The 25,934-nt window shown below is 48.0% G+C and overlaps 1 protein-coding gene across 1 annotated transcript in view; it reads right to left on the reverse strand.

Moving 5' to 3' along the window:
• The window catches only part of LOC126426537 (ankyrin-3-like), a 305,624-nt gene that overhangs the window by 14,948 nt on the left and 264,742 nt on the right, over nt 1–25,934 (reverse strand). The window contains exons 2-3 of the mRNA XM_050088440.1: nt 16,139–16,712; nt 12,371–12,517 (exon numbers count right to left, since the gene is read on the reverse strand). Of these exons, the coding sequence (XP_049944397.1) occupies nt 12,371–12,517; nt 16,139–16,701 (710 nt within the window). The 5' untranslated portion in view covers nt 16,702–16,712. The remainder of the gene's footprint in view (nt 1–12,370; nt 12,518–16,138; nt 16,713–25,934) is intronic.

The raw sequence follows: 25,934 nt of genomic DNA on the forward strand, positions 1-25,934 counted from the left end.
ACGTATTAGGTCTTGTGACATCTGCCAGGGAGCTAAGGTAACCAATAGAACTAATGAAGGCCCAATGCAGAACACGCTACCTAAAGATACCATGGATTTACTGTCTGTGGACCTGTATGGACCCCTCCCCACAACTTCTGGTAATGTAAATGTATTTTAGTGATTTTGGAAGTATTTTCTAAATTTATAAAATTGTATCTCCTGAAAATGGTGACAGCAATGTCAGTATTCGATAGGATGATTCAGTATTTGAGAACCATTGGAAAACCCAGTGCAGTACTGCCCAATAATGGCCCCAATTTAATTCCAAAACCTGGAAAGATGGCATGGAGCAGAATGGTGTAGAAACTAAATATATTTCAGCCTACTATCCAGGCAGCAACCCTGTTGAACAGTATATGAGAGAAATAGCATGGTTATTTAGGATCTATTGTCACCATAACCACAGTGTGTAGGGCAGATTTGTATGTGAATTTGAGAGTTTAATGAAGACCTTGCCTCATGGGTTTACTGAGTTGACTCCTGGGGAAATTCTGCTCAATACTAAGAGCAAATGTTTAATTGAGAAAAAACTAGAGTTCCCACCATTTACAGATTTGGGATTAGCCCAGAAGAAAGAATCGGTAAAAGAAAAAACAAAGCCATAACGAGATCTAAAAGGCACAGTAGCAACCTGAAGTTTGCCGTGTTCAAAATTGGAAACTATGTTCTTCTGAAGATCCATGAATAATCACGTGAACTTAACCACGAAATTTCTAAATTTATGTATATATAATGGGCCATTCACAGTACAAGACACCTCACAACAATGCCTACTATTTAATCTACCCAGAGTCGAAGAAGCTCCTTGATGCCCATAATGTAGTGGATCTCAAACTGTATGTACCTAGGAATGAATAAATGAAGAAATCATACCAGACTAAAAATGTATATTATGCTGTAGATGAAATAATGTATGTATCTTATGAAGCTACTATACTGTTTTTAACTGTAATTTATGTTCTTATAAAAATGTTGTTACCTATGTAAAATTGCTGTTACTATCTTAGAAGTTTCAGATTCTAAAAGCTGTTGTAAAATATGTGAACCCTGTACTGAAAGGGCTACAAGCAAATGTTGCCAAATTGAAAAGAAATGTGGAATGCCTTAAATACAGAATGGGCAGCATAGAAGACTTGACAAAGCGGGGAAAAAAACTGTTTATAACAGGCTGCCAAAACCCAAAATGGGCAGCCAATTGATTAATGTGATATGTAATTTGTTAATGTTGTCAAATGCAGTGCAAGATGCTATTGCAGGTAGCAAAATTATTTTAATTTCATATCTGTTAGTGTTGTATGTTTTTTTTTTTTTTTTTTTGTTTGTGGTTTTAGGGCGCAAAACTTCTATGGTCATTAGCGCCCAGCCCGTGACGTAGAAAACAGGAAAAAAACGAAATTTAAAATCAGCAGCAATGGAAACAAAGTCAGAAAATTTGAGAAACTAAAGGCAGAAGGAATGCTTAAAAGTCCACTATAGAAAGGGGTTGGTTGTCCCCCAAAAAAAAGCTTCAAATGACTGACGTCATTTCACTGTCACTAATAAACTGTAGAACGCGGTCAGCTGAGCGCGTGTCATCTGCTAAAATCGACGATAGATCAGGCGATAGCTGTAGACGGGAGCGTAACGGATTAAAATAGGGGCATTCAATTAAAAGGTGTCTGACCGTCCACAGCTGAGAGCAGTGGGGACAGAGTGGGGGAGGATCACCGCTTAAAAGATGTCGATGACTAAAAAGACAGTGCCCTATCCGGAGTCGAGCTAAAATTACCTCCTCCCGACGACGCGTTCGGGAGGAAGAGGTCCAAGCGCAAGGAAGGGCTTTCACTACCCGCAATTTATTGTGGGGAAGTGTTGACCAATGCGCATGCCATAAATGAGTGACTTGGCGACATAAACCGCTCCGTAGATCGGTAAACGGAAGAGACTGAAGAGCTGGCCGAGGAAGAGAGACTGCAGCCTTGGCCGCTATATCGGCCGCCTCATTTCCACAGATACCAGCGTGTCCCGGGAGCCAGAGGAACGCCACTGAGACGCCCCCCAGGTGGAGCAAGCGCAGACAGTCCTGAATCCGGTGGACCAGAGGGTGCACAGGGTAAAGAGCTTGGAGACTTAGGAGAGAGCTGAGAGAATCGGAGCAGATTACGTACTGTATCCGCTGATGGCGGCGGATGTAGTGGACAGCCTGGAGAACAGCGTAAAGCTCCGCAGTATAGACCGAACACTGGTCGGGAAGCCGAAAGTGATTTGGGGTGTCGCCAACAATATAGGCACTCCCTACACCTAACGATGTTTTCGAGCCATCGGTGTAAATAAATGTGGCTTCCGTCATTTGTGCACATAGAGCAGCAAATGCCCGACGGTAAACAAGTGTAGGGGTACCATCCTTGGGAAATTGACATAGGTCTCTGAGCAAGTCGATCCGGGGACGGTGCCAAGGCGGTGCTGTACCCCAAGTTGTCAAGAAGGTTTTAGGAAAGCGGAAGGAAAGAGAATGGAGCAGTTGACGGAAGCGGACTCCCGGGGGTAGTAGGGAGGAGGAGCGGCCTGAATACCAGACATCAAAGGAGGCGTCGAAAAAAAGGTCATGGGCTGGATTAGCAGGCATGGAAGACAGATGGCTAGCATAACGACTCAGAAGGACTGCCCGCCGATTGGACAGCGGAGGTTCAGCAGTCTCAGCATAAAGGCTTTCCACAGGGCTGGTGTAAAAAGCTCCAGACACTAAACGTAATCCACGGTGGTGGATAGAGTCGAGTCGCCGAAGAATAGACGGCCGAGCAGAGGAGTAGACTATGCTTCCATAATCCAATTTCGAGCGCACTAAGGCGCGATAGAGGCGGAGAAGGACCACTCGGTCCGCTCCCCAAGAGGTACCATTCAGGACACGGAGGGTGTTAAGGGAACGCAGACAGCGAGCCGAAAGATAGGAAACGTGGGAGGACCAGCACAGTTTTCTGTCAAACATAAGACCCAAGAATTTAGCGACGTCGGAAAACGGAAGGTTGACAGGGCCTAGATGTAAGGAGGGCGGAAGAAACTCCTTACGTCGCCAAAAATTAACACAAACGGTCTTACTGGGTGAGAAACGGAAGCCGGTTTCGATGCTCCACGAGTGGAGGCGATCGAGACATCCTTGAAGACGTCTTTCAAGAAGGCTGGTCCGTTGAGAGCTGTAGTAGATCGCAAAATCGTCCACAAAGAGGGAGCCCGAGACTTCAGGAAGGAGACAATCCATAATTGGATTAATGGCGATGGCAAACAGTACAACACTCAGCACGGAGCCCTGGGGTACCCCGTTTTCTTGGGAGAAAGTACGGGAGAGAGTAGTGTTCACCCGCACCCTAAATGTGCGCTCTGCCATAAATTCGCGAAGAAAAAGGGGCAGCCGGCCTCTAAAGCCCCAAGAGAACAGTGTACGGAGGATGCCTGTCCTCCAACAGGTATCGTACGCTCTCTCCAGATCAAAAAATATTGCTACCGTTTGGCGTTTCCGGAGAAAATTGTTCATGATATAAGTGGAGAGAGCAACAAGATGGTCAACAGCAGAACGATGCTTTCGGAATCCGCATTGGGCAGGTGTTAGACTGCGGGACTCCAGCCACCAAGCTAAACGGTAATTCACCATACGCTCCAAAACCTTACAGACACTACTCGTGAGAGAAATGGGGCGATAGCTAGAGGGGAGATGTTTGTCCTTTCCAGGTTTCGGAACGGGAACGACAATAGCTTCCCGCCATCGCCTGGGAAAGGTACTGTCTGTCCAAATTCGATTATAAAGGCGAAGGAGGTAACGCAGGCTATGGGTTGATAAATGCAGCAACATTTGGACATGGATACCATCCGGTCCTGGGGCGGAGGAGCGAGAAGAAGAGAGTGCATGTTGGAGTTCGCGCATGGAGAAAACAGTATTGTAGCTTTCGCGATTTTGAGAGGAGAAAGCAAGATGTCGCACTTCCGCTGCACGTTTCTTCGGGAGAAACGCCGGCGGGTAATTTGAAGAGCTCGAAATCTCAGCAAAGTGCTGACCCAATGAGTTAGAAATTGCGACGGGGTCCACTAAGGTATCATGCGCGACAGTGAGCCCAGAGACCGGGGAGAAACTAGGCGCGCCTGAGAACCGTCGAAGCCGACTCCAAACTTCCGAGGAGGGAGTGAAGTTGTTAAATGAGCTAGTAAAGAATTTCCAGCTTGCCTTCTTGCTATCGCGGATGACGCGACGGCATCGCGCACGGAGCTGCTTATATCGGATACAGTTGGACAAAGTTGGATGGTGACGGAAAATGCGAAGAGCACGTCGCCGCTCACGTATTGCGGCACGGCATGCCTCGTTCCACCAAGGGACTGGAGGGCGCCGGGGCAATTCGGAGGTGCGTGGTATTGAACGTTCCGCAGCTGTGAGAATAACGTCGGTAAAATGTGTGACCTCATCGTCGACGCTGGGAAAGCGACGGTCATCGAATGTCGCTAGAGAAGAAAAAAGTGTCCAATCGGCTTGGGCAAACTTCCAGCGTCGCGAGCGCATATATGGCAGTTGAGGCTGCAGTCGAAGAACACATGGAAAGTGGTCACTAGAGTGTGTATCATCAAGGGCGAACCATTCGAAGCGCCGAGCTAGCGGAACAGTACCGACCGCAAGGTCCAAATGGGATAAATTTGCCGTGGAGGCAGACAAAAATGTGGGGACCCCAGTGTTGAGGCAGACTAGATCCGCTTGGTGGAAGACGTCTAGCAATAGTGAGCCACGTGGACAAGGATGTGGAGATCCCCAAAGCGGGTGGTGGGCATTGAAGTCCCCAACCAGCAAATAGGGGGGTGGAAGCTGATCAAGAAGATGAAGGAGATCAGCTCGTGCCATTGTTGTAGACGATGGAATGTATACCGTACAAAGAGAGAACGTGTATCCAGAAAGGGAAAGACGGACGGCGACAGCTTGGAAGGGAGTGTTTAAGGGGATTGGGTGATAATGGAGAGTATCATGGAGCAGAATCATGAGTCCTCCATGGGCTGGAGTGCCGTCAACAGAGGGGAGGTCATATCGGACGGACTGAAAATGAGGGAGAACAAAGCGGTCATGGGGACGCAGCTTTGTTTCCTGAAGACAGAAGATGACCGGCGAGTAGGATCGTAAGAGGATCGACAATTCCTCCCGATTGGCGCGAATGCCGCGGATATTCCAGTGGATAATGGACATAGGGTGTACAGAAATGGAGGAACGTCACCAAGGGTGCTGTCAACTCAACGACTGCTCAGAGCTTGCGACCGACAGGATGGAATGGCATTCAGTCGAAGGCAAAAGATCCTGATCCATAGGTTGGTCAGGATCAGCTCCTGCCACCAACGATCGGCCAGTTGACCGGCCACCAACAGTGCGCCTCGGCGACACAGAAGACGGCCGAGGGCGATTTCCGCCAGGTGGTGCTGTAGATGGGACACGCCTTGGCGGAGAAGGAGAGGAACTGTGTTTCTTCGTAGCCTTCTTGGAGGTATGTTTAGATGAAGGAGGAACCGATGGTTGTGAAGTTGCAGTACGTAAAAACTCTTCACGAGAATGCTCTTTTTTGGAAGACTTGGCGTCTGACTTTTGGGCTCGAGATTTAGCAGAACCCGACGAAGGGTGAGCCATAGAGTGGGCAGGCGAAAGAGGTGAGGTTGAACGGGCGATCTTTGCGCTGGCCGATCTGACGACCGTGGTACTAAATGTGAGATCGCAAGTCTGCGTGGCCGCCTCCTTTGTTGGCCGAGGAGAAGCAAGGACAGCGCTGTATTTTCCTTTCTGAGGCACGGTGGGCTGTCGACTGGCGAGTAACTTTCGAGCAGCAAAGGTCGACACCTTTTCCTTCACTCTTATTTCCTGGATCAGCTTTTCGTCCTTAAAAACAGGGCAATCTCGAGAGGAAGCAGCGTGGTCACCCATACAGTTGATGCAGCGAGGGGATGGAGGTGGACAAGCACCCTCATGGGCATCCCTGCCACACGTAACACATTTGGCCGGATTGGAACAGGACTGGCTGGTGTGATTGAACCGCTGACATCGATAGCAACGCGTAGGGTTTGGGACATAAGGGCGAACGGAAATTATCTCATAGCCTGCTTTGATTTTTGATGGGAGTTGAACTTTGTCAAATGTCAAGAAGACAGTGCGGGTTGGAATGATGTTCGAGTCAACCCTTTTCATAACCCGATGAACAGCGGTGACGCCCTGGTCAGACAGGTAGTGCTGAATTTCTTCGTCAGACAATCCATCGAGGGAGCGTGTATAAACGACTCCACGCGAGGAATTTAAGGTACGGTGCGGTTCCACCCGGACAGGGAAGGTGTGGAGCAGAGAAGTACGCAGCAATTTTTGAGCCTGGAGGGCACTGTGTGTTTCCAACAACAGGGTGCCATTCCGTAGTCTGGAACAAGACTTTACAGGACCCGCAATTGCGTCGACACCTTTCTGAATAATGAAAGGGTTGACCGTGGAAAAGTCGTGACCTTCGTCAGACCGAGAAACAACAAGGAACTGTGGCAACGATGGAAGAACCGTCTGTGGCTGAGACTCAGTGAACTTACGTTTGTGAGCAGACATAGTGGAAGGTGAGGAAACCATTGCGGAAGAATCCCCCATGATTACCGGCGTCTCCGATGGCGCGCTCCTCCCTTGTGGGGGCCCTCACCGAGGGCACACCCGCCTTAGGTGATTGTTCACACCTCAGGTCACACCTCCCGACAAACGGACGGAGGGACCAATCGGCACTTTCGGAAGGTATCAGCTCGGGTAATCACCCCTCCCTGGGCCTGGCCTTTACCAGGGGGTACGTACGTGTCCTACCTGTCTACCCGGGGCGGGGAATTACGCGTTACCCCGTCACCGGCTACGCATGGAAGTGCGTGGGTCGGCCTTCAGACACGCACAGGGAGGAAGAAAGAGAAAGGGAAAGGAAAGAAGAGGGGGTCTCAAACGCCGCAGCGGAGAAAAGGGTAAAGAGAAGAGGTAAGGAAAGGAGATGGACAAAGGAAGGAAGAAGACATACAAGCAAGGAAGAAGAAGAATGCGGTACATTTACAAGCGTCCGTCTCCGGACGTAGGCGCAAACCATACTCCCAGAGGGGGAGAAAGTGAAGGAATCAGCCAGAGGTGAAGGGGGGGGGGGTGAAGACAGGGGATGGGGAAGGATGCGGAATGGGAAGGTATGCAGCCCGGAAAGGAAGGAAGGCCACATTAGCTCGGGGCCCCGTGCTCGCTACGCACGTATCCACAAAAGAGTTGTGGATCCCCTGGGGGGAGTGTTGTATGTGTTTTGCTACAGTTTTCAAAGAGGGACTGTGTTTCAAATAAAGGCAGTAAGAAAAGAATAGTAAGTACAGTTTAAATCTGTTTGTTTATGTAAATATCAAAGAATGGACTACTATTATTAGAATCAGCATTGATAGTTTCCTCCTTTGTAACTTCAAAATCATGCTATAGGATGTGTTGCATGTACAATGTCAGATTGCTTGTGATATATGTAGGGGGTATACTTGTATGTGTATACCTACATTTCTTGAATGCTTACAAAATGCTACTCAATATTCTTGGCAATACAGATAAATTTTGCTTACTACTCAACTTACTGTTTCACAAAATGAGAGTCAGTTGTGACAGATGAACATAATTGAATAATGTTGCTTATGTCTTGTTTTGGTAATTACGTGTATAGAGTGTGTAGTGTTTTAATGTGTTTTGCAATGTATTCTTTTCATGCTCAGCTCTGGATGAAGTGATTATTATTTTCGACTGCTTGGTATTGATGTTTGCCTAGCAGGAATCTTCAGTGAACCCTGGGGCATATGTAACATCCATTTTTGACCTACTTTGTATTGATATTTCTATTTGTAGAGTTGCTTATGTAGAGTGCTGTATCTGTCATATGCAGAGTGTTTTACCTGTCACGGAAATTCTTAGACAATGTATACATATTTCAGTTATGTGAACTTTTTGAACAATGTTCAATTTATGCTTATGAACGTAAATAACTACTGGAATGATTGTTATATAATGTACTGTAAATGACTTGGTCCATAGTTAGGGAACGCAGGGTTGAATGTAAAAGATGTGGGGAAGCCCTACAGCTATGGAAGTAGCCTGGCTGAATGGAAAAGGAGTGGTTAGCGCAAGCTGAAATGTGTCCTTTGCAACGGGTAAGGAATCGAGCCTGACCAGTGCTGTGGTTAACATCTCAGTAGCAGTAGCAGAACATTGTAGTTCATATTCTTGGAGTGTTGAGGCAGAGGAACTTAAGAGTGTTATATATGGACCTCGGATGCTGCATTTGGTGATACCATTATCATGGCATTGTTTTTGGCCCTGCAAAAATATAATTCAGAAGATCTATAACAGGGCGAGGCCAACAGTACTGCCATGACTACATCACTGCCATGTTAACAGCCACCAGTGCCACCAGCCTTCCACCAAATTGTTTACATTTGGCACTGTAAATGGACCAGGTATTTGTGAAATTTGGTTGATTTTAATAACAATCGTGGTGCTGCTAAACGCTCTATATTACACCTGTGATTATCCCAAATCACAAACCTTGAGAATCCTATCCTAGTGAATTTAATTCCGTGTGGGCTAATTTATTATGAAAAGACTATTAAGCAGCCGTAAAAATAGTTGTGATTGCTTTCTAATGTGTGGAGTTATTGTGTTTCTAGTTCAGTTTAATAATTTGAGAAATACACCACTTCCAGTGCATTTTTAAACCGATCTGCATTAATTTTTTTAAATACAGGGCTATTACAAATGATTGAAGCGATTTCATAAATTCACTGTAGCTCCATTCATTGACATATGGTCACGACACACTACAGATACGTAGAAAAACTCGTAAAGTTTTGTTCGGCTGAAGCCGCACTTCAGGTTTCTGCCGCCAGAGCGCTCGAGAGCGCAGTGAGACAAAATGGCGACAGGAGCCAAGAAAGCGTATGTCGTGCTTGAAATGCACTCACATCAGTCAGTCATAACAGTGCAACGACACTTCAGGACGAAGTTCAACAAAGATCCACCAACTGCTAACTCCATTCGGCGATGGTATGCACAGTTTAAAGCTTCTGGATGCCTCTGTAAGGGGAAATCGACGGGTCGGCGTGCAGTGAGCGAAGAAACGGTAGAATGTGTGCGGACAAGTTTCACGCGTAGCCCGCGGAAGTCTACGAATAAAGCAAGCAGGGAGCTAAACGTACCACAGCCGACGGTTTGGAAAATCTTACGGAAAAGGCTAAAGCAGAAGCCTTACCGTTTACAATTGCTACAAGCCCTGACACACGATGGCAAAGTCAAACGCTTTGAATTTTCGGCGCGGTTGCAACAGCTCATGGAAGAGGATGCGTTCAGTGCGAAACTTGTTTTCAGTCATGAGGCAACATTTTTTTCTTAATGGTGAAGTGAACAGACACAATGTGCGAATTTGGGAGGTAGAGAATCCTCACGCATTCGAGCTCGCATCAACGATGCTTTCGAACTCATTGATGGGGACATGCTGCGCAGAGTGTGGGAGGAACTTTATTATCGGCTTGATGTCTGCCTAATCACTAAAGGGGCGCATATCGAACATTTGTGAATGCCTAAAAAAACTTTGAGTTTTTGTATGTGTGTGCAAAGCATTGTGAAAATATCTCAAATAATAAGGTTACTGTAGAGCTGTGAAATCGCTTCAATCATTTGTAATAACCCTGTACTCAGACGCGACTCAACTGCGCATGCGCGTGATTCCGCTCTTAACTGCTTAAATGAATCTAATGTAAACAGTTGTGACTTAACGCTCATCGGAGGTAATTTGTTGTTACGAAGCACTGCATTGTCTTCCTACAGCCTTTCACACATTTTGCTGTTGGCAGACACTTGTATGAGCACTGTGTGTTTTTTTGTTTATATATGAAGCATTTCCTTTGCAATTTAAATTTCATTCCCTCGTTTGTTGCTGCAGTATTATTCTGCAGTAGCGGGATACAGTAACGTCCTTTGTTAGAGTATCGGTTATTACCAGTCAAAATGACAAAAAATTAACTGAAAACTAAATCTATGAAAAACTCCTGGGATTCTAGAAAATTCCCCTGTTTTTCCCGGTTTTCTTGTGGATGAAAGAATTCCTGGGGCTTTCCCGTATCTTCCGGGCCGTATACACCACGTAATAGTCTCTTGTTAGGAATGGTATCAAAACCCTTCTGGAAATCTAGGAATATGGAATCGATCTTAGATCCCTTGTCGACAGCACTCATTATTTCATGGGAATAAAAATCTGTGTTGCACAAGAACGATATTTTCTGAATCCGTGTTGGTTATGTATCAATAAGTCATTTTCTTCAAGGTAAGTCATAATGTTCGAGTACAGTATATTCTCCAAAATCCTACTGCAAATTGAGGTCAGTAATGTGTGTCTGTAATTCAATAGGTTACTCTTATTTCCTTTCTTGAGTATTGGTGTGACCTGTGCTACTTTCCAGTCTTTACGAACAGACCTTTCGCCAAGTGAACGGTTGTATATGATTGCTAAGAAAGGCACTATTGTGTCTGCATACTCTGAAAGGAACCTGATTCATATTCCATCTGGACCAGAAGACTTGCCTTTCTTAAGTGATTTGAGTTGTTTCACAACACCTAAAATATATACTTTTATGTCGCTCATGCTAACAGCTGTTCTGGTTTCGAATTCTTGAATAGTTATTTTGCCTTTTTTCGTGAAGGAATTAAGGAAAACTGTATTTAGTAACTCTGCTGTAGTGGCACCACCATCATTGTGGAAACTCTGCTGTTGGTTTATATATATATATATATATATATATATATATATATATATATATATATATATATATATATATATAAGAGGGAAACATTGCACGTGGGAAAAAAATATATTTAAAAAGAAAGATGATGAGACTTACCAAACAAAAGCGCTGGCAGGTCGATACACACAAACATACACACAAACAAACACAAACATACACACAAAATTCTAGCTTTCGCAACCAACGGTTGCCTCGTCAGGAAAGAGGGAATTCCCTCTTTCCTGACGAGGCAACCGTTGGTTGCGAAAGCTAGAATTTTGTGTGTATGTTTGTGTGTATCGACCTGCCAGCGCTTTTGTTTGGTAAGTCTCATCATCTTTCTTTTTAAATATATATATATTTTTTTTTTCAGTAGGACCAACTATCTTTGCCCACGTCGGTTGCTCATTTCTAAAAATAAAAGTTAGCTATACCATGGAATTACACAAAACTTCTCCTCAGTGAATCAAAACCACTACTCATCACACCTGGTGACCATCATCCATCAGTTGCAGGAATTTGTTTACAACTGACGATCCATACAGTGCTGTACGCATCTCCACTTAGCCACACCCACTGCATTTCTGACTTCAGATACCTCAACCATTAGACCACCTGAGTGTTTGCTGGCGTAGATGGAATTACCATTGTGGATGATGTTTTTTACCCATGATTTGCTAACACTACCACCAGAGGTTCTCATGTACATCCTCTGCAGTAGGGTAACATCCACCGATTCGATTTCCCTTTTGCTACTCTTCCCAAAAGACCCCCGGGATAAACTCTAGTGCAAGTGTCGATGAGACGCTGAGTCAAAAGTGGAGGTGTGCTCAGGCAGCCGACTGCTCAGGGAGACTGCCTGCAATAAGCAGCAAATCCGGGTTCCTGTTACAGTGCGGCACAGATTTTCAACAGTCACTACAGATGTAACTGACCAGGGAACCATTTAAGGAATATTCGAATTACATTTTAAGACATACCCAAAACAAGCTGTATCCTCATTCCAGTACTAAATATTAACTTTGTCATTCTCACTTGTATTTCTGTTTACCTTTCTTTCGCCATTTCTTCCCGAGTGTCTTCAATAACTTATATCTACAACCATTCACATAGGTTTTGTTGAGTGGAATTGTGTGAAAAATCCCGTTTCCATACCCATTTAATTCAGAATCAATTTGTAAGACACACAATCATCACTCAAAACAAAATCTAGATTCCACACATCAATATATAAAGAATCTTTGGAAATGGGTATGATTTGTATGGGACACTTCCTACGTAACTACAGTTGAGTGACTCTGAACTGAACGTAATTCTCACTGCAAATACAGAGAACGAGAAATCTGCTGCATATGTGCTCAATCTTCAAAATATCATAGCCAAAAAAGTGAGAAAGGAGTAATGTTTAATGGCAACTGTAACCTCTATCCAAAAACTGAAGGAATCTGTATTTTATTTTATTTACTATATTGGCTGGTTAATGCCAAAATAAGCAGTACTGTGAGGGTAAGACTTGGGCACGTGTGGCAACACAACTCACCGGAAGCGAGAGACGGCTGCGTCATCAGGTGGAGGGGTGTATCGGGCAGACGTGGGAGGCGCAGCTGCAGCAGGAGTCCGGCTGTGGACGCTGTGGGGTTGACGGTCAGAGGTGGGGGTGGACCCGCCCCCTGTGGCGGTCGGCGAGCTGCACAGAGAAACACTGTGTGGGTGGGCGTGTTCACACAGGGGCTCACTGCAGGCGGTGCAGCTGAGGGACTGTCCACCGGGGCAACACAACACACAGTGCCAACACCACCTGCCTGTCACTTAACGTGACTGTGCCACCAATTAACTGATCTTTTTCTACACTACTTCTGCCATATTCCCCATTGGCGTAGCTTAAGATGCAAAACAACAAATTGTTCACAATGAAGCATAAACCAAATCCCAAACATAAGGGCCAACAATTTTGCTGCCCTGACAGAACAACTATCAGACAGAATTTAGAAGCAGTTAAAGTCAACTGGCTGCTACTTTTGGTTGTGAGGTAATTGGAAAACTGATATATGGATGCTGAATTATATCACTGGAGGAAGAGAGAGAGAGAGAGAGAGAGAGAGAGAGAGTGAGAGAGAGAGAGAGAGAGAGAAACAAACTGATAAGTTGGGGTATCAACTTACTGTTGAAACTATATGGTCCGGGATATGCAGGCGCTGTTTGATGTGAAGCCCGAGGGAATGAAGAAGATGGACAAGAATTACAAGAACTATGCTATAAAAGTTATCAAGAGTATATTCAAAATCTGCATTCGAGTAAAGCAAATAGAACTGTATATATGCATGTAATGTCTCCACAATTCGATTCATTGAAAAGACAGCAGTGGTGATGTGTTTCTTAAACAACAATTTTCGTTTTGAGCAGTTTGCAGTAGAGGCCACCATTAAAAGAAAAAAATGGGTTATGCAGTGTATGCAATTTTATCTGATGGACAACGTTTACAACTTGTGAAGTAACCTGTTGTCTATTGACTAGGGATTTTTTTTTAATTGAAAAGGAAACAAAATATACTTGTATGGAGCATATGTATCCGAGTGACAGAGGCAACAAATGATAGCTGGATGAAAACGTCAAATCAATACTGACGTTGTGGGAGATATGTCATACACCTGTAGGTGGAAAGCGAATATAATGTGCTGTATCCCAGTAGCAGAAAACCTCATAGGATTCCGCTCATAGCTCCTGCTTTACTGGATATCTCAGGGAGTCACCCAGGGGTAGCATCTTTTTTAGTAATCAGGAATATCCTCAGTCCCAGGTTTGAACCTCACCATCACTTGAATTTTGAATAAGAATAATCAGCATTGGTGTCTGAAGACTTCCAGCATCAGGTGTCACCCTCTTTCAGCCAACAGCCTTTCCAAAGAGGGCGGAGGGGTCGACAGGTTCAGGGCACTCTTTCTCTTGAGGTCTGAAACTGCTCCTAAATGAGGAAGAATTGGCAATGATCAACAACGTGAGGACACAGAAGGCAATGTAAACCACTGTGTAAATATGCATAACGTGCATCAACATGACATGTGGCATGTGATTCAACAAGAGCCATAATGGTCTCTCCATTGGCAAAAAAGTAGTCCCCCATTCAAACCTCCAGGCGAGGTGGCCCACGACAAAAAGGTCGAGTACCCAACGAAAGGATGACAATCTATGATTCGGGAGCTGGAAAGTGAGGAGTTTGAATGTGGTTCGGAAGCCAGAAAATAAGAAATGGATTTCTAGTAACATGAGAATAGGGTAGTAGCAACAGCAGTAGGATTCAGTATCAATAGAAAGGCAGGGCGGAAAGTGAGTATAGATATGTTCTCGTGAGAAAAGCAAACCATCAACATGCATAGTTCAGGTATACATGATGATGTCGCAAGTTTAGGTGCAGAGAGTAAAAGTGAGGATATTGAACAGGTAATTCAGTACTATGTAATAGTCATGGAGGGACTGAAACGCAATTGTAGGGGAAGGAGTAGAAGAAAGGGTTACACGAGAATATGTACTTGATAATAGGAATAGGAGAGAAGAAACGCTAGTTAAGCTCTACAATAAATTTATTCTAGTAATAGCTGGTATAGTCTGTTCAAAAATCACTAGACGTGGGGGTATACTTTGAAAAGGACCGTAATATGGGAAGTTTAAAGTCACACCATATTATTGTCAGGCAAACATTTTGAAATCAGATACTGGGCTGTAAAGCATACCCAGGAATAGATATAGACTCATAACGATTTAGCAGTGATGAAGAGTAGGCTGAATATTACAAGACTCATAAGGGGCCATCTATGTACAAAGAAGTGGAATACAGTAGTACTAAGGAAAGAAGCGATGAGATTTATGTTCTCTGAGGCTACAGATACTGCAATAATAAGCAGCTCAATAGGTAGTTCAGTTGAAGAGGAATGGATATCTTTAACAACGACAGTAACAGAAGTTGGAAAGAAAAGCGTAGGTACAAAGAAGCTAACTGCGAAGAAACCATGGAAAATATAGGAAAACCTTCAGTTGATCAATCAAAGAAAGAAATTCAAAAATGTTCAGGAAAATTCAGTAATTGAGAAATAAGTCACTTAAGGATGAAATGAATAGGAAGTGCAGAGAAGCTAACATGAAAGGGCTGCACAAAAAATGTGAAGAAATCAAAGAAGAAATGATTCTTGGGACGACTGACACAGCATATAGAAAAGTCAAAGCAATCTTCCACGGAATTAAAAGCAAGCGTGGTAACATTAAGAGCACAATGGGAATTCCAGTGTTAAATACAGAGGGGAGATGGGATAGTTGGAAAGAGTACACTGAAGGCCTCTCTGATTGGAACAACTTGTCTGATGGCGTGACAGAAGAACAAACAGGAGTCGGTATGGAAAATATTGGTGATTATAATCAGATTTTAAAAGCGCTTTGGAAAATTTAAGATCAAAGAAGGCATAAGGTATAGACAACATTCAATCACAAGTTCTAAAATCATTGGAGGAGGTGGCAAAAGGTCTATTCTCACTGGTGTGTAGAATGTATGAGTCTGGCAATATACAATCTGACTTTGACAGAAATATAATCATCACGATTTGGGAGACTGCAAGAGCAGAGAAGTGTGAGAACTATCGCACAATCAGCTTAATAGCTCTAGCATCCCAGTTGCTAATAAGGATAATACACAGGCAAACGGAAAAGAAAATTGACGTTCCGTAACGTTCATAGGATTTGTGGTCCTGGCGAAAGTGTTCGGCAATATCAAATGTTACAAAATGTTTGAAATTCCGAGAAAAATACGGGTAAGCCAGAGGAGAAGTTGAGTAATTTCAGTATGTACAAGAGGCAAGAAGGTAAAATAAGAGTGGAAGACCAAGAGCGAAGTATTCGGGTTAAAAAGGGTGTCAGAAAGGAACGTAATCTTTCGCCTCTACTGCTCAATCTATATATCGAAGAAGCGATGACGGAAAGAATGGAACGACTGAAGAGTGGAATTAAAATTCAGGGTGAAATGATACAAGATTTGCTGATGACTGATTCCCTCAGTGACAGTGAAGAAGAATTACAGGGTTTGCTGAATGGAATGAACAGTGTAATGAGTACAGAATATGGAATGAGAGTAAATCAAAGAAAGGCGAAATTGATAAGAAGCAGTAGAAGTGAAAACAGCGAGAGACTTAGCATCGTGACTGACAATCAGTAAGTAGATGACGTTAAGGTTCTATGCAACTTAGGCAGCAAAGAAACCCATGACGAACAAAGCAAGGACGACGTCAAAGTCACACTAGCACTGCCTAAAGGGATTCGTGCTTACCTGGCTTCTGCTGGTGGCTCACGGAGTTGACGGATGACTTCGTTGACTTCTTGTGGACACTCGAGCACAGCGTCCGCCCAGCCCCGCGTGGCCATCACCTGCAGGTGGTCCTTTATGAAGGCAACAGCAGCCCTCGTGGCGTCCGGGCACGAGTGCCTCACTGCCGTGACGGCCGTCGCCGCTGCGGTCTCGACGGCCAACTGCGAGATCAGCTGCCGCTCGCAGGCAGCCTTCAGGGCCGACAAGCCGTACTTGTCGGCCGCCGCCAGCAGCTGGGGGGCCGTGTCGGGCAGGTGGGGGGCCTGCAGGGTATACGTGTAGGCCACCAGGAGCCTCAGCACCGGGCCCTCCACGTCGTCGATGCTCACCTGGCCGCAGCTGGCCTCCAGCATGTCGTGCGCGAACATCGCTGCGAACACGGGGCTCGCGGCTGCCAACACGGCCCTGTGAGCCGCCACCCTCGTCTCGCCCGCCACCAACGTCACAAGGGCGTCTTCACCCCCGTCTACCAGGGCGGCCAGGGCCTCGGTTGTGTTGTTCTGAACCTCCGTAACTGCCGACATGGTGGGTGGTCCTGAAACACAGTGCCACTGAGCAGCCCTCACACTGCACCCTCAACACTTGTACGAGGCGCATGCAGACTATTATGGAACAACAGCTGTTAAAGTGTTGTCCACCCTACATGAATTGCAACGTCACCTGTTTCCTTAAAATGACAAGGGTCCGTACTGCTTCGTGATCACCTAAAGTTTGTAACTACCAGCGCGGTGCTACGATAGACTGCTTTCACCTTCTAAAAATGTTATCGTTCTCAGTCAAAAGATGGTTTATTTATGCCATAGCAAAAAAATTGGCAAAGCAACAAACGTCTTTCAGCCCTAAAGTTACAGGACTTATATTTAAATCCAAGCTCGTGGCACCTCTGAGAAATATTTTCTTCCTCCTTATCTCAAATTCCTCAGATCCATGACACCTCATCAGAAGCAATGTACATGTAATGCAGAAATCAGTTTCCTCGGCTAATGTCTCAGGGTAGGCACGATTAAACTTGACAGGCCATCGTGGCCGAGTGGTTCTAGGCGCTTCAATCCGGAACCACGCGCCTGCTACGGTCACAGGTTCGAATCCTGCCTTGGGCATGGGTGTGTGTGATGTCCTTAGGTTAGTTAGGTTTAAGTAGTTCTAGGTTCTATTGGACTGATGACCTCCGATGTTAAGTCCCATAGTGCTCAGAGCCATTTGAACCGTTCTGAACCACTGTAAGGGTCTAAATTCATTAGTACGTTTAACTCTCCTTTTAACAGACTGATATCTGTGTCTTCTTTCTTAAGAAAAAGATTCAGCGCCCACCTCTGTGGTAAAGAATGCTGCATAATACAATCATAAATCATGTCGCCATTTTATCCGAATGTTGCAAGCTATGGTGTACCCAGGTATTTCCAGGTTGAGCAGTTTAGGAATTAAACTCATTGCCTCCATTTCCAGAACGTGTGTTGTGGAACTTTCACACAAATATACATTTGTATCTCCTTTTGGCATGGACGTGTTTGTATAGCATCTTTGCCCCATAGAACGTTCGGATACTTATTAGACGACAGATACGTCATGGCTAAACCAAAGTAAGCTCTATCACAGCTCCGACATCACTCTTGACTCTGCTGGTCGTATGAGGGGCAAACGACGGAGTCAGTGAAATAGTTCCACACCCTACAGTGTAAACTGGTTTCGTAAATTCAGACAAGTGGGTTTCACGAGCACGGCTTCCACTTTTTTCGAAACGTGCCGACTTAGCATCTCCATTACACCAGCGTAAGAGGTCTGCCGGACCGTTACGGTGCCAGGAGAGCGCCTAAGAATTCGTCCAAAGGCTTCTGCCGCGCCCGCTCGACGTGGATGGAGACGCCGAGGCAGTGCTGTACAGAGTGAAGCGCCGGAGGTCAGCGCAGGGTCGCAGGCCAACACGTGCACTGCAGGCTTCTGGAAGCCACCCGACCAACCCAAGTCTTCCTTCCCCATTCCTCATCAGTTAATTGTACATTTGCTTCCGTTTTATATCGCTTTGTTGTTTTTTCGCCTCCCCATACCAAGTATGCACTCAATGTTATAGGCTCAAAACTTTGGACACTGGCGTTATAATCGCATAATGAACGACTTTTTACTGTTGTTTACAGGTATTGTTACCGTATTTTCCTACATCCAAGTGGTGCTGCACGTCAATAAACGAAGTGGTAAAAGCTGTAAAGCCGTTCACATTTCCATACAGTCTTCGAGCATCATCGACATGTTCCCCGTCTAAGAAACAGACGTCATTGTCTTATAAATCTTTGATGTATCCTGAGATAAGTGGTGTAGTATTCTACTTTATTGTGACACTCGCAATGAGACTGTAGTTTACACTGAGCTTTCGCAGATCCTTTCACTCAAACGGTTTTCTAGGTAATCACAAATTTGCCGAGATACTGAGCGGGATCGTGTCTGAATTATTAGTAGACAGAGAGCCATGGTCCCGATCACCTTCAGCATATTTTGGAGAGACAATCTTCGTGCGTGTCTGCGCCATGTAACCGACAGAGAAACGTGCGTGAAATGCAAGTAGTGGACTGGATATGCAGGGCGCGGCGGTGAGACACTCTGGACTTACATTCGGGAGGACAGTGGTTCGACCACACACCGTGCAGTGGTCTGCAGACTAAGGGCGAATGCGTGGACGTGGCTGCTTTGTCATTTGTGTCCTCTGCACAGGTTTTCTGTTTGCTGTCCACCCACACAGGTTTTTCTTCATAGAGTCTCTCTCGATAGGAGTGCCGTGATGGTGCCCTAGGAGAGGCATGACCTTTAAGGTAGCCCTACCGGTCTTCATTACCAAATGTTCCACAAACTGCAACAGGTATTTAGCTGTCTGTGTGTCGTTTCCCAGGAAAACCATGAGGAAGCGGTCTCATTTCGTCCATCATTAAAGTTGTTTACAAGCTTTCCAATGAGTACGACGAGCATGAAACTACTTTTCAATATTTATATAACTTCCAATGGTGGTGATGTTTCCTTCTACAGTGTAATTTCTGTGTGTGGGTCACAAGTCAGAAACGATTTCACGGTACCATCAATTTAGAATCTTCTCACTGCAGCCGGTTTCCACCAGCCTTGCCGCGTGACGTCACCCGCTGACCCTGGACTGGCGACCCGCGGTTATCTGCACTGCGCGGACGCCCGCTTCCTGCCCACAAACCGCTGCTCCGCAGCGCCAGCGCGTCTCCTCGAAGCTTCCAGGCTTGCAGCGAAATGACGAGAAAAATCGAGAAACTGCAGCCAATAAAGACGCCTTACCGAGGATCACCCTACCCACGCGCCATTCGTGGGCGGTAGAGGAACCTAAATTTTTCCTGTCTGTTCCCTTGTGCTGCGCCGAGTACGATGGCCAGAACTTATTTTATGGCGGCTGTTCTTTTGCAGTAACCCTTATATTTGGGCTGGTCACTTTCAACAGTTCCCAGTAAGTGGCTGTTGTCTGCGCTCTGATTCGTTGATGCAGAAGGTGGTGGTGGTTGTTGGGATGTTTAAGGGGGACCAAACAGCGAAGGTCATCAGTCCCCCATTCCAAAATCAGGCGAGCCGAAAATCTACGGAGCAGGTAAAAACCAAAGGGGGAGGAGACGTCCCCCCAGGCGCTAAAAGAACACAAATGGAGCAACAAACATTACAGACAAGAACAGGACAGAGGAACACCAGACAGAAAGAAACAGAAGAAAGGAAGACAGCCGGAGACTGGTTAACTGACCACGACTACAAAAAAGGGAAAGAGTCAACCATCTCACGGCACACCAGAACAGCAACAGACACAAGGACAAAAGACACAGAAAGGGAAAGGTGCAGGACCTCCCTAAATCGAACCATAAAACGGACTACCACGGATAAAATTTAAAACGTCATCAGCCATGGAGGCATCGTCTGATAAAACCAAAGCCAAAGTGCCCGGGAGATTAAAAGATTGCCGGAGTGTGCGCAGTCGAGGACACTCCAGCAAAATGTGGCCGACCGTCAGCCGGGACCCACACTGACACAGGGGGGGATCCCCCTGATGCAAGAGATGGCCATGCGTCAGGTATGTATGGCCGATGCGCAGCCGACACAGGACCACCGAGTCCCTGCGAGAAGCCCGCAGGGAGGAACGCCACACAGCTGTCGTCTCCTTGACAGCCCGCAGTTTATTCGGGGCTGTCATGCCAAGCCACTCAGCAGCCCACATCCCAAGCACCTTACGGCGCAACACCAGCTGCTGGTCGCGAGCCGTAAGGCCGATCTCCAAAGCTGGGGCGTCTATAGCCCCTTTGGCCAGCCTGTCAACACGTTCGTTCCCCGGGATGCCAACGTGACCTGGTGTCCAAACAAAAACCACCGAACGACCAGAGTGGGTAATGGTGGAAACAGACTCCCGAATAGAGGACACCAGAGGAGAAGAGGGATAGCAGCGGTCGATGGCCTGGAGGCTGCTCAGGGAGTCACTGCAGATGACGACGGACGCACCTGAGCAGGAACGCATATGCTCAAGAGCGCGCAAGATGGCCACCAGCTCTGCAGTAAAAATACTGCAGCCAACCGGCAAGGAGCGTTGCTCAACATGGGCAGCGTGAGCGAAAGCGTAGGCAGTGCGACCATCAACCAGGGAACCATCAGTGTAGACAGGCTCACAGCCCGGAAATGATGCAAGGAGCGCGAGAAAACGGCGACGGAGGGCCACAGGCGGAACCGAGTCCTTAGGTCCCTGTGCCAAATCCAGACGGACGGACGGCCGGGACAAACACCAGGGAGGCGTAGGTGTACAGACCCGGAAGGGAGGCAGAAGAGGGAATGACCCCAGTTCGGACAGCAGGGACTGGACACGGACAGCGACGGAAAGCCCAGACCTAGGTCGCCGTTCGGGCAGATGGAGGACCATGGCAGGGAAAAGCAGGCGACGATTGGGATGGCCTGGCGAGCAATGTACGTGGACAGCATAGTCGGCGAGCAGACGATGGCGGCGAATCTGCAGCGGGGGAACCCCGGCCTCCACCAGTAGACTATCCACGGGGCTGGTGCGAAAAGCGCCAGTTGCAAGCCGAACCCCACAGTGGTGTATGGGATCTAACAACTTCAACACTGAGGGGGACGCAGACCCATAGGCCAGGCTCCCATAATCAAGCCGGGACTGCACAAGGGCCCTGTACAACCGCAGCAGCGTGCAGCGATCTGCACCCCAAGACGTGTGGCTAAGGCAGCGGAGGGCGTTGAGGTGCCACCAGCATTTTTGCTTCAGCTGAGTAACATGAGGAACCCATGTGAGTCGGGCATCAAACACGAGTCCCAAGAAGCGGCAAGTGTCCACCACTTCAAGCAGGTGGCCGTCGAGGTAAAGTTCAGGATGAGGGTGGACCGTCTGACGCCTGCAGAAGTGCATAACTCGAGTCTTGGGTGCAGAGAACTGAAAACCGTGAGTCAGAGCCCATGATGCTGCCTTGCGAACGGCGACTTGCAGCCTGCATTCGGCGACTCCCGTAGTCGTGGAGCTAAATGAGATGCAGAAGACGTCGGCATACAAAGAAGGAGACACCGACGACCCCACTGCTGCAGCCAGACCATTAATGGCCACTAAAAATAAGGAGACGCTCAACACCGAGCCCTGCGGGACCCCATTTTCCTGTATGTAAGAGGAACTAGAGGTGGCACCGACTTGCACCCGGAAAGAGCGGCGCAATAAAAAGCTTTGAAGAAAAGCCGGGAGCCGACCACGAAGACCCCACTCATGCAATGTGGCGAGGATGTGATGCCTCCATGTGGTGTCATACGCCTTCCGCAGATCGAAAAACACAGCAACGAGATGCTGACGTCGGGCAAAGGCCGTACGGACAGCAGATTCCAGCCGCACCAAATTGTCCACTGCAGACCGGCCCCGACGGAAGCCACCCTGGGATGGAGCGAGGAGACCGCGTGACTCAAGGACCCAACACAAACGTCGCCCCACCATATGTTCGAGCAATTTGCACAAAACGTTGGTGAGGGTAATGGGACGATAGCTGTCCACCGTCAGTGGGTCCGCACCGGGCTTCAAGATGGGGACAATAACACCCTCTCGCCATTGCGACGGGAACACGCCTTCGCTCCAAATGCGATTAAATATCGCGAGAATGTGTCTCTGGCAGTACCTGGAGAGATGCTTCAGCATCCGTGCGTGGATGCAGTCCGGTCCTGGTGCTGTATCAGGGCAATCGGCGAGGGCAGCGAGGAATTCCCTCTCGCTGAAAGGAGCATTGTAAGTTTCAGAACGACGCGTGTGGAACGATAATGGCGTCTGCTCGGCCCGCTCCTTGAGAGAGCGAAAGGCGGGGGGATAAGTTGCTGTCACAGAGCTCGTAGCGAAGTGCGCAGCAAGGTGTTCAGCAATGGCGGCAGCGTCCGTGCACACAGCGCCGTCCAAAGAGATCCCAGGGACACCCGTAGGGGTCTGGTGTCCATAAATCCGCCGTATCTGGGACCACACGAGCGAGGGGGAAACACGGGAGCCCAAAGAGGAAACATACCGCTCCCAGCACTCCTGCTTACGCCGTGCAATAAGACGGCGGGCGAAGGCACGGAGCCTCTTAAAGGCGATGAGGGTCTCCAGAGACGGGTGCCGCCTATGACGCTGGAGAGCCCGCCTACGGTCGCGAATAGCCTCAGCAATCTCCGGCGACCACCAGGGGACAGCCGTCCACCGAGGGAGGCCAGAAGAACGGGGTATGGAAGCCTCGGCCGCTGAAATGATGGACGTGGTTAAAACACGAACCACCTCGTCAATGTCACCCTGTGGGGGAGACTCAATGGTTGCAGCGTAAGTAAAAGCTGGCCAGTCAGTCCTGTGGAGAGCCCAGCGGGGCAAGCGCCCAGAAGAATGACACTGGGGCAGTGACAAATAGATGGGAAAATGGTCACTACCACACAGGTCAGGGTGCACTCTCCAGTGGAGGGATGGGACAAGTCCAGGGCTGCAAATAGAGAGATCGATGGCCGAGAACGAGCCATGGGCCACACTGAAATGCGTGGGAGCACCGGTGTTCAAGAGGCTAAGGTCGAGCTGAGCCAACACATGCTCCACGGCCCGACCGCGGTCATCGGAAACAGTCCCACCCCATAGAGGGTTGTGGGCATTGAAATCGCCCAGCAGCAAAAAAGGGGGCGGCAGTTGGGCTATCAGAGCAGCCAAGACATGCTGCGCGACAGCACCATCAGGTGGAAGGTAAATACTGCAGACGGTAATAGCCTGTGGCGTCCACACTCGAACAGCGACAGCCTCTAAAGCTGTTTGTAGAGGGACAAACTCGCTGTGAAGAGAGTTAAGGACATATATGCAGACGCCACCAGACACCCGTGCATAAGCCGCCCGGTTCTTAAAATAACCCCGATATCCACGGAGGGCGGGGGTTCGCATTGCTGGAAACCAAGTTTCCTGCAGAGCAATGCAAAGGAAAGGATGACGGCTGAGAAGTTGGCGGAGCTCAGCTAGATGGTGGAAGAAACCGCTGCAGTTCCACTGGAGAATGGTATTAGCCATGGATGGGAAAGGTGTGAAGGGACTGGGGAGGCAGATTATGCCTCCGGGGCCCCTGCTGCTACTGAGTCACCACCTGGACAACAGCTATCTATTGCATCCGAGGGACTGGTGAGATCCATGTCCTCAGCGGACGCCAGGATCTCCACCTCATCTTCGGACGCAGAGGGAGAAGGTTGCGGTGGAACAGGTGCCACCGCAATTTCAGGATGCTTGGGAGCCTGTTTCTTCGACTGCTTTGCGCACTGAGCCTTAGGTGGTTCGGGCTGGGACGGCCTCACTGGGTCAGTCTCTGGGACTGAAGACGACCGTGACGCCCTACGACCAGCGACCGGTGGGTGTTTGACAAACTTGCGGGTGTCCGCTTTGACACTGGGCAAAGCCTGGGATGGGAGGGCCCCAAGGGACCCCTTCCGGACGAGAGGAGCCGAAGAAGGCTCACGCTTCTCCGGCTGTGAAGGGGGAACAGATGTCCCCGGTGGTTGGGGTGGTGTTGCTCCTGAAGTAGATGGAGCAGGAGCAACAGGGAGTGAAGTGCCCCCCACAACCAAGGGGGCCGGTGAAGGCTGACTGAGCTGAGATCGAACTGGTGTTGCAGCAGCGGCATAACTAGTTGGCATTGGCACAGGATTTAGCCGCTCATATTTCCGCCTTGCCTCGGTGTAGGACAGGCGGTCCAGGGTCTTATATTCCATTATCCTCCTTTCTTTCTGGAAGATCCTACAGTCCGGCGAGCAGGGGGAATGGTGTTCTCCGCAGTTAACACAGATAGGAGGCGGGGTACATGGAGTATCAGGATGCGACGGACGTCCACAATCCCGACATGTGATGCTGGAAGTACAGCGAGATGACATGTGCCCGAAATTCCAGCATTTAAAACACCGCATCGGAGGAGGGATATATGGCTTCACATCACAACGGTAAACCATCACCTTAACCTTTTCGGGTAAGACATCACCCTCAAAGGCCAAGATGAAGGCACCGGTGGCTACCTGATTATCCCTCGGACCCCGATGGACGCGCCGGACGAAGTGAACACCTCGTCGTTCGAGGTTGGCGCGTAATTCATCGTCTGACTGCAGAAGAAGATCATGTGGAATATAATACCCTGGACCATGTTGAGACTCTTATGCGGCGTGATGTTAACTGAAACATCCCCCAACTTGTCACAATTGAGCAACCTCCGTGACTGGGCAGAGGATGCCGTTTTGATGAGCACAGAATCAGAGCGCATCTTGGACAAGCCCTCCACCTCCCCGAACTTGTCCTCTAAATGCTCCACAAAAAATTGGGGCTTGGTTGACATAAACGATTCCCCATCAACTCGCGTACACACAAGGAACCGGGGTGAATAGTCTCCACTGCCTTCTTTTGCCATACGTTCCTCCCATGGAGAGGCCAGGGAGGGAAATGATCGTGGATCGTATTTCCTGCCGTTGAGGTTAGACCTCGATCGCTTAGAGACTGCTGGTGGTGGCCCACCAGCGAGAGATGATGTACCATGCTTCATTGCGGGTCATCCGCCCTGATGCCACCTACTCCGACCAAGGGCCCTCCCCACGGGCGCCACCCAGCCACAGCAAAGGCCACCTGGCAGGATGGCCATTGCCGGGAGTCCCGATGCCCCGGGGCGATGGGCATCTACTCCTTGGCATACGTGGGGAGTTAACGGCGCAGGCATCAGTAGAGCGATCCCTGTATTGTCAGGGGGCTACAACCAAGAGGGTACATGGCGGCCCCACCACAACGGACTGGCTACCGTGCTGGATCTTAGGTGCAAAAAATGGCCAAGGTCGTCGTCGCAGTTAAAAGAAACGCTGCAGAGTGCAGTGTGGGAATCGCCCAAGAGATCGAAAACGAGCGGGACACCATTGCAACGACGAGAAAGACGGCTAAAGGTCTAATTGCACGACGGATACAGTGCACCATGTAAGGCGCCCTTCCCCAATTGGCTCGCTCTTCGGAAGAATTTAGAAAGATGGAGGTCACACCCGAGAGGGGACCATCACATAATGCCGAAACATGTGAGACTCCTTTTAGTCGCCTCTTACGACAGGCAGGGATACCGCGGGCCTATTCTAACCCCCGAACCCGCAGGGGGGGATGCAGAAGGGACTGACCGGTCGCCGTATTCGGTTTTATACTACCGGAGCACTGGTGCCACAATTTGTGGCTTTGTATTGAACAAAGAGCAAGGAAAAAAATCCCTCGAAATCTCGTAGTTACAGATACGAATTC

The sequence above is a fragment of the Schistocerca serialis genome, chromosome 11 (assembly GCF_023864345.2).
Source record: "Schistocerca serialis cubense isolate TAMUIC-IGC-003099 chromosome 11, iqSchSeri2.2, whole genome shotgun sequence".
Lineage (NCBI taxonomy): Eukaryota > Metazoa > Arthropoda > Insecta > Orthoptera > Acrididae > Schistocerca > Schistocerca serialis.